Consider the following 15,938-nt stretch of genomic DNA (forward strand, 5'->3'; position numbering starts at 1 on the left):
TCTACAAGAATATAACTACTATAATACTGCTTCTATATACAAGAATAAAACTACTATAATTCCGCCTCCTATGTACAAGAATATAACTACTATAATACTGCCCCCTATGTACAAGAATATAACTACTATAATACTGCCCTTATGTACAAGAATATAACTACTATAATACTGCTCCTATGTACAGGAATATAACTACTATAATACTGCCTCCTATGTACAAGAATATAACTACTATAATACTGCTCCTATGTACAAGAATATAACTACTATAATACTGCTCCTATCTACAAGAATATAACTACTATAATACTGCTTCTATGTACAAGAATATAACTACTATAATACTGCTCCTATGTACAAGAATATAACTACTATAATACTGCTCCTGTGTACAAGAATATAACTACTATAATACTGCCTCCTATGTACAAGAATATAACTACTATAATACTGCTCCTATGTACAAGAATATAACTACTATAATACTGCTTCTATGTACAAGCATGTTCTGTAACAACATAGCATTTCTTCTACAGTGCATGGATTTTTCTTCTATACTCTGCCGTACTATGCGGTACTTTTATTATGATCGCTGATTTTAGACACAGGACTTAAGAAGCCCCTGCGCTGTCGGTGGATCCCCGAAGATTCTAAATGTCTTAGGCCTCTTGCACGCAAATGTTTTTTTTTCCGTTTATGTTCCGTTTTTTTTGCGTTCGGTATACGGACCGTATATGGAACCATACATTTCAACGGAAGGTACTCCGTATGCCTTCCGTTTTCATATTTCCGTTTTTCCTTTCAAAGATAGAACATGTCCTATTATTGTCCGCATAACGGACAAGGATAGGACTGTTCTATCAGGGGCCAGCTGTTCCGTTCCGCAAAAAAAAAGTAATGCACACGGACGTCATCCGTATTTTTTGCGGATCTGTTTTTTTGCGGACCGCAAAATACTGAAAAAGCCATACGGTTGTGTGCAAGAGGCCCTTCCTTTAGACGGTTTTCTACGCCTACACCAGCCGTTTAAAATGATGAATGAGACGGGCCTGCCAAGCCATCCCCTTCCCTGCCACCCACGCCACTTTTTTTTAGACCTGACGTGAGCAGGGAAGAAGTCGCAGATTCTGCCGCAATATGGCATGTGGCAGAATCTGTGCCAGATATACTCCACAAAAGTGGCGTATATCTGTTCGTAAATGATCCGCTATATAGTGAAGAGGACCTGGTAGTAGGTGTTGAGGACTACTACATTATTTTTAGTAGAAAAACTTTTATTTTCTTGGGGGTTTGAGGATGGCTAAATGTGTTTTTGAAAAATTTGAAATTTTTTGTACCTTTCTTGGGTTTCGCTCTTTTGCCTGATTTGTGGGTCATAAGATCTTTGGTAAATGGATTGTCATATTGTATTCTATGAGCTGGAGAATTGGCGGAACCGTTTACCTACTTGTGGCTAAGTGAAGGTATCTGGGATGAGAAGACGTCTTGTCACCTCTCTGTCTTCAGAGAAAAATTGTATCACTTTAATAATGAACCCCCCCATTGTTTTAATGAATATACAGAACATATGCACTTGTCATTAGTCGCCTCTTGCTCGCTTTATGTATTATGTAGATTGCTAATTTCCCCGTAGACCAGACAGATTCCACGCTGCGTCTGGTAAGTTATTCAAGATGCCAGGAAGGAAAGATGATTGAGCTGCAGCTTGAGGCTCCAACTCCATTCAACACATGTGAGTGGGAAGAAAATCTCCGATGATACATTATATAGATCGGCTGTAGGACGCCAAAATATCATGTGATGTATGTGGTGAGCAGTCATGTCACTCGGGACGCATGACTCAGTGTACAGGAATTCTGCGCTGTAATCCATACCGTTTCCTTTGACCTAAGGGTAAAATCTCCATCGACGTAAACAGCTCACGAGAGACCATATGTCCACCCTTCTACATGTAAACATGTCCAAATTGCTTTCATAACTTATTTTTGTATAAGCTAGAGCATTCTTTAGGTGATACAGAGCTCCAAATCCTCTGCACGCGTAGAGTTTAATGATAAAGTTCTGTCTCCCTGCATCCACCACTAGGGGGAGCTGATTGCATGCAATTTATACACTGTAAATTATGCAATAAATGCCCTCTAGTGGTGGCTGCATGCAGAAAAAATAAAGGGGTATTCTAAGAGTTCAATATTGAGGACCTATCCTCAGGTTAGGTCAGTGGGGGTCCGACTCCGGGCACCCAATCCAGTCAGCTATTTGAAGAGTCTGCACTGCTCCAGTGGGCACCGATGCGTCTTTCTAGACCAGTGATGTCCCATTCAGCAGTAACATAACCTATGTGGAACTTAATCTCATTCAAATGAATGGGCCTGGGTTGCAATACCAAGCACAGCCACTATACGTTGTACCGCACTGTGCTTGGTATGCTGTGAGGAGGCCGCAGTGCAATGTCCCCTTCAAACTGCTTATTGGTGGGGGTCCCATGAGTCAAAGTTCACCAATATGCCTCATAATAGGCTATAGCCTCCTTTTAATATAGAAATCAATTCACAACAGTTGTCTCATTATCATCAAAGGCAAGATTACAATGACACATATCACCTATATTTACCATTCACAGTAGATGATGAGCAAAGCTTATGTATTCCCCGTCACTGCACAATGACAAGTGGGCGTTATAATAGGCTTAAAACTCCTGTTATACAGAAATAATTTCACAGCAGTTGTCTCATTATCATCAAAGGCAAGATTACAATGACACATACCACCTATATTTACCATTCACAGTAGATGATGAGCAAAGCTTATCTATTCCTCCTCCCTGCACAATTACAACTGAGCCTCATAATAGGCTGGCACATCCAATTATATAGAGATCACTTCTCAGCAGTTGTCACATTATCGTCACAGGAAGGATTACAATGACAGATATCACCTATATATAAACAACACAGGATCCACCATTCCTAATAGATGACGATCAAAGCTTATCTACTCCCCGTCCCTGCACAATGACCAGTGAGCCTCATAACTGGTTGACACATCCTGTTTTGTAGAGATCGCTTCTCAGAAGTCTTCTGGATTACAATGACAGATAATACAGGACTCACAATTCACAATACACGATGGCCACTGCTCACCTCCTCCTCCCTGCACAAGGACCACTAGATCCACCATTCCTAATAGATGACAATCAAAGCTTATCTACTCCCCGTCGCTGCACAATGACCAGTGAGCCTCATAACTGGTTGACACATCCTGTTTTGTAGAGATCGCTTCTCAGAAGTCTTCTGGATTGCAATGACAGATAATACAGGACTCACCATTCACAATACACGATGGCCACTGCTCACCTCCTCCTCCCTGCACAAGGACCACTGCACCATCATGAGCATGCTCACAGCACTAGTCCATAGAAGTCAATGAGTTATCTAAAAACTGCAATGATTAGCATTCAACTATAGGTCCATAGGTGTGACAATGTCAGGGGAGACCTTGGTCCAATGGTATAACAACAATGACAATTTAGATCTGTCATCAAAAGTATCCCAAGATAATGTGTCAAGGGAATGAGCCATTATTATTATTATCTGCTCAGCCGCTGGTTCTTTATGGCAGCTGCCTGACACTGTGCTGAATGCAATTCCTCCTTCCACAGACACTAAATCCACTAGGTGCCTATTCCAGGCCTGTTTGGTCCCGTACCCGGGAATGACAGATTATCTCTACCTGTTGCATGACCTATTTTATGAGCTAAGCAAAACGACTTATTGTCAGTGGGAGCGTTATCTGCCGCAGCGCGCGGAGAGGATAAATTCACGGGATTATATTGCATTTGTTATTACTGGTATTATTTATTTACAATGCACTCATATATTCTGCCGTGTGCTGCAATATGTACAAATTTACATTATTTAGTGCCCTGCGCCTCCGGTCCCCCAGGGAAACATGCAAAAAAACACTGAAAATAATTAAGAATAATTAAATAACAAAAGTCACGCGACCCAACGTGAATTCAGATTGTCACATCTGAGCCTCGAACTTCTGTGTATAGAGGGAAATGTTCTCTACGTAGATGCGGGTCTGTGTGGGAAACCATGAGGACAGATTCATTCTAGAATAAATATCCATGGACTATGAGCTGCTGTATCTAAGCCTATCCTGTGTGATACTGTCTGCTGAGCTGTGTATATAATCCTATCCTGTGTGATACTGTCTGCTGAGCTGCTGTATCTAAGCCTATCCTGTGTGATTCTGTCTGCTGAGCTGCTGTATCTAAGCCTATCCTGTGTGATACTGTCTGCTGAGCTGTGTATCTAATCCTATCATGTGTGATACGGTCTGCTGAGCTGTGTATCTAAGCCTATCATGTGTGATACTGTCTGCTGAGCTGTGTATCTAATCCTATCATGTGTGATACGGTCTGCTGAGCTGTGTATCTAATCCTATCCTGTGTGATACTGTCTGCTGAGCTGTGTATCTAATCCTATCCTGTGTGATACTGTCTGCTGAGCTGTGTATCTAATCCTGTCCTGTGTGATACTGTCTGCTGAGCTGTGTATCTAAGCCTATCCTGTGTGATTCTGTCTGCTGAGCTGCTGTATCTAAGCCTATCCTGTGTGATACTGTCTGCTGAGATGCTGTATCTAAGCCTGTCATGTGTGATACTGTCTGCTGAGATGCTGTATCAAATCTTATAATATGTGATTCTGTCTGCTGAGCTGTGTATCTAATCCTATCCTGTGTGATACAGTCTGCTGAGCTGTGTATCTAATCCTGTCATGTGCAATACTGTCTGCTGAGCTGTGTATCTAAGCATATCATGTGTGATGCTGCATATTGAGCCCTTGTATCTAATCCTAATATGTGGGATACTGGCTGCTGAGTTGTATCTAATCTTATTATGTGTGATACTATCTGCTGAGCTGTGTATCTAATCCTATCCTGTGTGATACTGTCTGCTGAGCTGTGTATCTAATCCTATCCTGTGTGATACTGTATACAGAGTCCATGTGTTTAATCCTAATATTTGTGATACTGTATACTGAGCCCTTGTATCTAATCCAAATATGTGTGATACTGTCTGCTGAGCTGTGTATCTAAGCATATCATGTGTGATACTGTATACTATGCCCCTGTATATAATCGTAATCTGTGTGATACTGTCTGCCGAGTTGTATCTAATCTTATTATGTGTGATATTGTCTGCTGAGCTGTGTATCTAACCTTGTAATGTGTGATACTGTATACAGAGCGCATGTATCTAATCCCATCATTTGTGATACTGTAGACCAGTAATTGTACAGGTTGCCTCTGATCGGTGGGTGAGTGACAGCCGCGGGGTTTGAGCAATAAGTCCTCGCTGTTAATCACAGGTCTTCGAAACATGACAAATCCTTCCAGGAACTGCCAAGGAATCATCTCTACATCCTGACAGACACAAGTTCACCGCAATGTCAATAATCTAGTGCAAAGCCAAGAGAAGTTCACAAGTATCAGGTATCAGCACAGCGCTGCCCAGGAGCTGACATTCCGCTACCTCCACTGCTGTCTCCAGAACATGCATCTGCCCGCAGGCAGGCCAACCACAAGTGCTGGGGGTAGACAGCAATCAGCATAGGAGGCACTTGATCCTTACTGAAGGGACTCTCCTGAAAAATATCAGACTTGTGTGGACCTGAGGGAGAAAGGAAGGTGGTTGGAAGTATGAAAGGAAGGGAGGAAGGAAGGGGGTTGGAAGTATGAAAGGAAGGAAGGGAGGAAGGAAGGGGGTTGGAAGTATGGAAGGAAGGAAGGGGGGAAGGAAGGAAGGGGGTTGGAAGTATGAAAGGAAGGGAGGAAGGAAGGGGGTTGGAATTATGGAAGGAAGGAAGGAAGGAAGGGAGGAAGGAAGGAAGGAAGGGGGTTGGACGTATGGAAGGAAGAGAGGGAGGGAGGAAGGAAGGGGGTTGGAAGTATGGAAGGGAGGAAGGAAGGAGGTTGGAAGTATGAAAGGAAGGAAGGGAGGAAGGAAGGGGGTTGGAAGTATGGAAGGGAGGAAGGAAGGAAGGAAGGAAGGGGGTTGGACGTATGGAAGGAAGAGAGGGAGGGAGGAAGGAAGGGGGTTGGAAGTATGGAAGGGAGGAAGGAAGGGGGTTGGAAGTATGAAAGGAAGGAAGGGAGGAAGGAAGGGGGTTGGAAGTATGGAAGCGAGGAAGGAAGTATGGAAGGAAGGGAGGGAGGAAGGAAGAAGGTTGGAAGTATGAAAGGGAGGAAAGGAGGGAGGAAGGAAGGGGTTGGAAGGAAGGAAGAGGGTTGGAAGTATGAAAGGAAGGAAGGGGGTTGGAAGTATAAAAGGAAGGAAGGGAGGAAGGAAGTATGAAAGCAAGGAAGGGAAGAAGGAAGGGAGGAAGGAAGTAAGAAAGGGAGGACAAGGGTTGGAAGTATGAAATGAAGGAAGAGGGTTGGAAGTATGAAATGAAGGAAGGAGGGAAGAGTATTGGAAGTGTGGAAAGAAGAGAATTCAGAATATGAAAGGAAGGAAAGAAGAGAGTTGGAAGTATGACAGCAAGGAAGGAAGGAAGATGGATGGAAGTATGAAAGGAAGGAAGGAAAAGAGTTGGAAATACAGAAGGAAAGAAAAAAAGAAGGAGAGAAGTTAGAAGTGTGAAAGGAATGAGTGGTCAAAAGAAGGAAGAATAGGCCACCTTGATGAGGTGGTACATATAGCTGTGCCGCTCCTCCTCTCATTGGTTGCGGATGCACACAGAGGTGACTAGGAGCAGCACACTATATGTGCAGAGTCTCTAGGACCTGCCTGACTGACACCACCGTGGCGCTGGTAGGTGGGCACAGAAGTGTTTTGATCAAAATATATTGGCTAAGTCTCAGATTTCATCCTTAGCGTGAGGGCTTAGTCCATATGTTATGTTTGCATCTATTGTTTTAGTGCATTATTTTCCGCCTATGAAAAGAAGGAAGGAAATATTCCTGTATGTTTTTTAAATTTTAGTCATATAACTCTAGTGCAATGATGACCTTACCTCATTGTCTCTATTTTCCTACAGTGCAGAATTTTTCACATCTGTTATTGATAACAACAGTGATAGAGAATGCACATTCAGATGAGCCGAGTGCGTGTGCAAACTGTGTATGGGAAGGTCAAGGGGAATGGTTCTGACAACAACTATCTAAAGTCTAGGAGGGGCTTTAGTAGCAAAAAAATATAGTTTTTGAACTTAATTTGACTTTTTATTTTCTATAATATAAAAGTTGCAAAACCAACAATAAACCTTAAGTCTAATGGGCAAAACTGAGCAGAAATCACACAACAAGGAGGCACAATCTGACAGGAGTTTTCTGTATCTTTGTGAAATAAACTCGTCTGCTCTCTTGGAATGAAGCCGCCGAATCCCTTCACTAAGCCGGGATTAGGATCAGGCAGGGTGTTTGCATTCATCAAGTGTCTGATGCTCTTCACAGTTTCACTTCTAGAAATTTTTTACACTTGTTCAACTACTTTTTGGGAAAAAAAAAATCTGAATTGGATATAGAGTGGGATCTGTTCTGGAGGATCTGTTCTGGAGGATCTGTTCTGGAAGATCTGTTCTGGAAGATCTGTTCTGGAGGATCTGTTCTGGAGGATCTGTTCTGGAGGATCTGTTCTGGAAGATCTGTTTTGGAGGATCCTTTGCCAAGAGATGGTGAACACCGGGCAAAGCTTGGGTGTTGGGTTGAGATACTCTTTAGAAGTACACCTGTTGCTATAGCACATTAAATTTGATACATCAATGTTATATTAGTAACAACGGACTGTGACAACTTCTCTTTGAAAGAGGTTGTCACTAGAGATGAGCGAATTTCATATTTTGAATTTCGTTCACGCTTTGTTTACTGGTAAAAGGTGAATTGTGTTATGGATTCCGTTACCACGGACCATAACGCAATTCTATGACGGAATGCCTTTAGAGGCATTCCGTTATTCATTCCGTCATAATAGAAGTCTATGGGATGCAAATCGGATCTGCCCCGTTTCCGTTAGGCAGGGGAGGACTCAACGGAAATGGGACGGATCCGTTTTGCAGCCCATAGACTTCTATTACGACGGAATGAATAACGTTATGCGTTATGGTCCGTGATAACCTTTTACCAGTAAACAAAGCGTGAATGAATTTCATAACCTGAGATTCGCTCATCTCTAGTTGTCACCAATCGTTGTGGATTTGGCCAGTTGTGTGGGCCACCCATCAGGACTCATGGCTGGTATCATATGGCTGGTATACATTGACATCCTAGCTCCTTTTTTAACATGACAAATAAAGGCATTTCAGTTTTACATGTTTCTTAGTCCCCCCCCCCCCCCCAAAGATTTATTATTTCCTGAATCAAAACTATTTTGAGAAATCTACTAGAGATCTCCAGTCCATTTAAAGTGGTTCTCAACTTTGGTCAGTCCCTACTTGTTAGAAGGTCCCTTGACAAAAAGCTGGGAGCTGAAGAGACCTCACAATACTGAAAGTGATTTATTTCCCTGCAGCACCACCACAGGGGAAATGGAGTATTACAGTGTCCACTCAAATCAATGGGTAATACAGGACAGGACAGGTCCTCCAGCGCGAGTGCTGATATACAGTATGTAACCCCCTCTCTCAGAATTGCATAATAAAGTGCTGGGACATTCTCACTAAAGCCACCCCTTCCCCACCAAAGTCATACAACATCCATCTGATCTTCTCAGCACTGGTTCAATGCCCTTAGCAACCATCCTAAACAAAAAAAAAAAAACACAGAACTTTGGTAAACCTAAGCTCCAGAATTGAGTTTATGACTATTTTATGATCTATGATAGACCATGAGAGTTTCTCAAACATCTGCTGAGAAGTCAGGACATTCAATCTTTCTGTCAATGTGTTATGTAGAAAAATTCCAAAGTTAGTCACTAACTCATCCCAAGCAATGGCTCAACCTCAACCTTCCTTCCACTCAACCATAGAACTTTAAAAGTTAGATAAAAAGTTTTATGTATGTAAAGTAATGGCCAATATACAAGAAGTTGTTGGCTTAACAATGAAACCATGAAGAGTCCTCAGTCCCAGGAGCGGCCCTGATTTATCTAAACGTCTGAATCCTCATGGCGATGTTACCTTTGATGAAGAATCCATCATAAATCTATCACTTTGGTCCCTTACACTCTCAGATGTTTTTTTCCAGACATAACCAGCTATTATAAAAAATAAAAGGCCACAAATCCAGATGCGCTCTCCATCATGCTATCAGCGATGCAACTTTTTTGAGTCTACCTGGAGATGGATAGTCCCTGAAAATACCTGGCTACGAGATACAATGTTGCTTCTTGTAGCAGCTGGGTAAATGTTACATTGTATCCAAAGTTTACATTTTGGTAGAGATGAGCAGACAGTTGCCATGACATCAATTGTATTAAATATTTCACCTTTGTTATCTCTATGGATAAAGAATTCCCATATCCCTGAGAAGATCCTAAACCAATTCATTTATCCGCCTCACGGTTCAGCTCTCAAATGGTGGAATGGATTCACAGTATATCAGCCAGGCACTAAATATACAGCCGCTATCGATCTGTCATTTCTTTTTTCATGAAAGTGCTAAATTATCCATAAATTGAGATGGCGGGTCGGGAGGTTATATTACCAAGCAATAATGCATCTTGGATGGGGAAATCAAAAATACAGCACCTAAAATAAGCCTTCAGCTGGTGAATGTGTGATTGTCCTAAGAGAAAAAATAAATCATTCAGAAGCTGGAGGTAAAACTTTGGTAATAGGACAATGGGGAGATGGAGAGGAATGCAGATGGATAGAGACCAGGGAGAGATGCATTGTCAAGGGGGGGAAGGTTTGTAGTGCTATGGTGTTTAACCCTGAAATGTGAACACACTGAGGAGCCCTGGATCAGACAGGTCCATCAGATGATCTTCCAATGGGATCAGGACCTGGCACAACAATGGTCACCAAAGCTCCAGCAGAAGATTTAGAAACAGAGATAGAGATGGAGATAAAGAGAGACCAGAGAGCAATGAATTATCAAGAAGGGGAAGTTTTTCTGCTATGGTGGTTTACCTTCAAACCTGAACCTCTGGGGAGCCTTGGGTTCTATTGGCCCACCAGATCTTCTTTCAGTGGGATCAGTATCTGACACAAGGATGGCCTCGGCCTCCAAAAGGTCCAGCAGAAGACAGCCCCATTTGGAGATGGAGAGAGACCAGAGAGCAATGCATTATCAAGAAGGGGAAGTTTTTCTGCTATGGTGGTTTACTTTCAAACCTGAACCTCTGGGGAGCCTTGGGTTGGGTCCTATTGATCATCTTTCAGTGGGATCAGTATCTGACATAAGAATGGCCTCGGCCTCCAAAAGGTCCAGCAGAAGACAGCCCCATTTGGAGATAGAGATGGAGAGAGACCAGAGAGCAATGCATTATCAAGAAGGGGAAGTTTTTCTGCTATGGTGGTTTACTTTCAAACCTGAACCTCTGGGGAGCCTTGGGTTGGGTCCAATTGATCATCTTTCAGTGGGATCAGTATCTGACACAAGAATGGCCTCAGCCTCCAAAAGGTCCAGCAGAAGACAGCCCCATTTGGAGATAGAGATGGAGAGAGACCAGAGAGCAATGCATTTTCAAGTAGGGGAAGCTTTTGCTCAAATTTGAACCGCTTTGGGGAGCCCTCGGTCAGACTGGCCCACCAAATGCTTTTCCAGTAGGACCAGGATCTGATACAAGAACGGCCTCTAAAAGTCCAGCTGAAGACAACCCGATTTGGAGGTGGCTTTTTAGTTAAATGTAAGGAAGCTTATAATGAAAGTAAGAATTGGAATGCATAGGTTCTGTATAGAAGCATGTATAGCATGACCCGAAAATTACCTCTTGGTATGGCCCCAAGTGTCCATGGAATACAAAAAAAATACCTGCAGTTCCACTTGGCACACTGCGGTTTTTGTCCAGCAGCCTCTCGGCATGTTTGCCTTGCTATGGCCACATCTCCTGCCCGTCCCCATTATAGTGATTGGGGCTGGACTTCCGGCAGCACACATGTGCAAGCATTAGTACGGATCCAGCAGGCTGCTCCCCTGCCGAAAAAATCCTGCCGGACAAGCCTAATGTTAGTGTGAAAGAAGCCTAAACCGTACAATGTAATTTGTGGACTACACTGGGTTGGAATCCTATATACTGTCCACAGAAATCCAGATGGTCCTCCTGAAAACATCAATTAATTAGTTCTTTAAGGAACACGACCAGGATCTCAGTGGACAGTATATGGGATTCCTACCTGCTAGGACTGGTGCACATTTGTATAAAAGTCTACAGTTTTATAATTAAGATTTGGAGATAAGGATGTGAGTCTCAACTATAATCCTTTGGAAGCAGAAGACAAGGGGTTATACCGGCTAATTTATAAGTGCAATATCTACAGTAATCAAATTTGATTGCTTTCCCTTTTTTTTTCTTTATTTTTTTTTTTACTTTTTCAATGAAACCTGAAAATTATTTTGTTCTTTCTATTTTTTTAATTTTATTATTTTACTACAGAAAATATTCCAGGATTCTTCATTTTAGAGCAACAACACTAAACCTTAATTAAGAATATTCACTTTCATCCTTTGAAGTAATCCGTGAGATAAAAGTTTGTTTCTCTGTATATAATTGAGAATATCCTTGGTGAAGACTCGTTAGTGAGCCGAGAACCTCCGCTCTCGACTTTCAAGATTTCATACAGTTTGATCAAGCAGGTTTCTCTTTGAACGTTAGTGAAGAAATTGAAATTCATAGACTTTGGAAAACTTAAAGTATCACTTTCATTGTCCACGTGGCCTGAGATTATTCATATTTCAAGATAACTTCCACAAATATCACTGACTGTAAGTTGCTTTACCTACAGGATAAGGTGGCCACAATACTTAAGGTATGTTGTTAAAGTGAACCTGTGGTGAAAAATGGAAAATGGAGCTTCTGATCAGTCAGTCACATAGAGCTCAACATCTGTCCAAAAGTTCTCCCACTGTCCAATATTGACCACAACTGAAGATGGCCTTGGCCGATTGACAAGTACAGCTGGGAGTTGTAGCATTAAGGTAGCATTTCCTATGATATTGGCCATGTGGGTCATGCTAGGGATGTTTGCCAAAAGCCTGTAGCAATAATCAAAATTGGGATTTCCCTCTCGGTATCAATGAATGTCATCACACCCCTTCACCCAGTGCTTACTTCAGCCCATCATTCCTTCCCTCTTGTTGGACAGAAGAGCAGTGTTGGGCCTCACAACCCATTCTTGATAACATTTAGAGGGCAATGGAGAGGAGAAGCCCAGGTCCACAATGCCCATGGGGAAGGAGGTGGATGACCTGAGCTGGGTTCTTCTTTACACTTGACCCTATAGCATATGGCATAGTATACCCCCTTCAGAATACTCGACCAAGTATCCTAATTTTTAGACTTCTATCAGCCAAGAAAATGCAGAATCATTGAAGCATTTTAGGACCGCTAGGGTACTGGGTTGGGTTAGCCAAATTGCAGATAAAAACAAGAAGGTCCAAAAGGTCCTTGAAAATGTTGGTATCATTCATACCTGCATTGATCAAGAAAACGATGGGGGTTCAGAGGAGGGAACCTCATTGATCTTCTTCATAATCTAGTGGTCTCCACCCAGTGGCTCTCCAGCTATTGCAAAATTATGTATAACTCCCATCATGCCCTAAAATCCATGGGTCACTACAGTACAGGGTTGGGTTGGCCAGAAAAAAAAAACAGAAGGCCCAAAAGTTTCTTGGAAATTTAGGAATGACATCATATCTGCATTGATTAATAAAATAATGTAGGTCCAGAGGAAGTCCATGATGGTCCAGTGGTTTCCATCCAATGTCTCTCTATCCATTACAGAACCATTGCCTGACAATGCATGCTGGGAGTTGGAGTTTTGCAACAGCTGGAGAGCCACAGGTTGGGGAACACTCAATCACCTCAAAATATATTCATATAAGTTAAAGACCCTGAACAACCCATGAAAATCAAATGGTTCCTGATGACAACTTGTGTAGTCCAATGGAATGACACCATGATCATCTCAAATAGATCCAGCAGCATAGCAAAACACTTGTATGTTTTGCAATGCTCAATAAGTTCATCCTTCATATTAATTTTACAAAGGTTTCGGTAAAAAAAAAAAAAATTGACAATTCCTTTAGGACCTGAGGTGAGAGCTTCCGGCAGAAGTTCAGCAAATGCAATGAATTTAATGCGTTGACTATTACACATGACCTGTTGAGGGAACGTGACTGCTAGAATGCTAGACGGATATGGCTCAGAGCACAGCATTACCCTCCCAAAGTATAGCATCCCATGTCCTGCATATTACACCAGCATCAGATCTTAGAGTGTTGGGTTCAAGTAGATGAGAAACATCAGGCCATCAATGATATCCATCAGGCATGACCAACATACATTGAAATACTATACATTGGAGTGTAGGTGGATGTGAAACCATAGAGAGCACTTCACAGAACATGATGCATGAGATCAGCCATAGATGGCACTTGTGTCTTCAGTCATCCCATAGACACCAAGGTTGGCTCAGTAGACCCTGGCAACAATCACATGCAAGTTCTATACTGGTTAATATTCAATTTTACTCAGTGCATTGACCATGAGGTGACATCTTGGTATTTGCACCTTCTCATCAGGTTGTCATGCTCCACTTCCCTCACATCTACGTGTTAATAATGTGTGAGGTTGAAAAGCACAGAAGATCTCAAGCTCCACCAACAACGTGGCCCTTGAAGAGTTAACTCATGTTACACTATCCCAGTCCCCCCTGACTATTAACGGATCCTGGATTTGCACGCAGAACTTAACACCGAGCACTGATTAACCCATCTGTCTTAACATTATGCACTTAACAGCCTCTGAGGACCAGAACTGAGGACTGTGGTCAACCAGAAGAAGATGCTTACAGGCAGCAGCCATGGAGTTAATAAATTTGGCACACCGTGTACCTAAATGAGAAATGCTGCAGTGCTCCCTAGCATCGTCCAGTGTGTACAGTGGTGTCACTGCAGCCACCACGACATGAGCTCTCGTAGACAGGCAAGTCCATTATATATGGTCCTGCAGATAGTGCTGTGGAACCTTCCCTAGGGTGAAGAACTGTCTATAGGCTCCTGAACAGCAGATCCTAGCATCCCTATAGGATAACGCGTCTCTGCTCACTAAACCTCCTCCAGGCCATGCAATGTGGCACTAGATATATAGATACCGTGCCAGCTCCTCTGACCAAGCCAGTCCATGCCGCCTACTGTACATCTCAACGACATGGACCTACAAGAAGTCCTCCACACTTCTAGCTTAACCCTTGTGACAAGGGATGAACGTAGGCTCCAAAGAACTCGTGATGAACCCTTGATCATCCTCACATGATGAGATGAGTCAACTGAGCATCATTAAAGGCAAGGTAGACTTTGCAAAATACTGATACCAGGAGTGGAGGGGGGTGATGTGAGGAGAGCACAAGGACTGCAGGTCCTGAGGAGCCTGGAGACCCTTGGTGGTGGACTCCTCTATCTACCCCTCATCCACTCTCATGTTATCCAGCATCTTATAATACACAAGTAGCATCCAGCATGTCAAAATAAAGAGAAAAAAACAGGCAGAGCGCCCCCTACCTGATCACAGCTGTATCTCCTTGCCGGACAGTGATGTTATCTGTGCTTCGGTTAAAATCCACGCTGCGGACAGGCAGTCCTGTAGGGAGAAGGAAGAGGAGTCTTAGAAGCAGGCGAGGCAACTGGTTCCTATCTGCTTGCAACCTCCAAACCATGGTCACCACTTCACAATGCAAAAAAAAATAAAAAATAAAACCCAAATCTTATAGAAACACTTCCAAGAGATGAAGAACTTGCTCCCAAAAAATTCTAGCCAAAAAGGCGGACAAAAATAAAACCATTAAAAAACAAAAATCTGTCTCTTTCTTTTTTCTTTTTTTTTTAATCCCACAATTCCAAGGAGGCGAAGAGATCAAGATCTTCCTGCAGTTTCCCAAAGTAAGAATCTCATGAGTACGAGGAGGTGGAGAGGGGGGGGGGGGGCGGTTAGATGCTGCAGTTTTTGCTATTTTTGGAAATTTCTTTTTATTTTTTGCCTCGGCCAATGTCAAGGAGGATCCAGAGGAGGAATTCCAGAGCAAGGATCCCAGAGTTAGGAGGAGCGGAGCGCAGGGATGTGCGGCTGCTGCTAGGACTGAGATGTGTACACAAGGTTCCTTCACTAACCCACTTTCCCAAGCTGAGAGATGGATGGAGAGTGGAGGGAGGGAGGAGGCGGATCTCCCTGAGAAGAGCAGAGACCTGCCTGTATTGTAAGGAGAGCGCGCCGATCCCCCCTCCTGCCACCAATTCATCAGGAAACACTTGCAGCCACCAATAGGAGACACTTGTGCCTCGCACGTTTTCTAGGGTGTTGTTATGGTTGAGGTAGCAGAGCTGAGGTGTGTGCATTGGAATAACTCCCTGGGTTAAGATAATGCAGTAGCTTTACCTGCAGTCCTATGTAAAAAGCATAAATAACGTATCGCGACATGAAGGAGAATTGTGCCAAATGACAAACTTAGCTCTGCTGCCATTGAGTGCATTAGGATAACTCCCTGGGTTAATATAATGCAGTAGGTTCACCTGCAGTCCTATGTAAATACATAAATAACATATCATGATATAGAGGAGCATTGTGCCACATGACATACTCAGCTCTACTGCAATACAAATGCATTATGTCAACTCCTTGGGTTGAGGTAATGCAGTGGGTCCGCCTGCAGTCCCATGTAAACACATAAATAAAGTAGTATGAGATGGAGGAGCATTGTGCCTAATGACAAACTCTGCTGCACTGTATGTGCATTAGGCTTCTTGCACACGAACATTTTTTTTCTCCGTTTACGTTC

General features: G+C 42.8%; 1 protein-coding gene across 3 annotated transcripts in view; it reads right to left on the bottom strand.

Moving 5' to 3' along the window:
- Positions 1-15,239, bottom strand: part of LOC120994382 (limbic system associated membrane protein) — a 695,952-nt gene extending 680,713 nt beyond the window's left edge. For all 3 annotated transcript variants that reach the window (XM_040422903.1, XM_040422902.1, XM_040422900.1), the window contains exon 1: positions 14,668-15,239. In XM_040422903.1, coding sequence (XP_040278837.1) covers positions 14,668-14,822 — 155 coding nt within the window. In that variant the 5' untranslated portion in view covers positions 14,823-15,239. The remainder of the gene's footprint in view (positions 1-14,667) is intronic.
- Between the last annotated feature and the right edge of the window lie 699 nt (positions 15,240-15,938).

The sequence above is a fragment of the Bufo bufo genome, chromosome 3 (assembly GCF_905171765.1).
Source record: "Bufo bufo chromosome 3, aBufBuf1.1, whole genome shotgun sequence".
Lineage (NCBI taxonomy): Eukaryota > Metazoa > Chordata > Amphibia > Anura > Bufonidae > Bufo > Bufo bufo.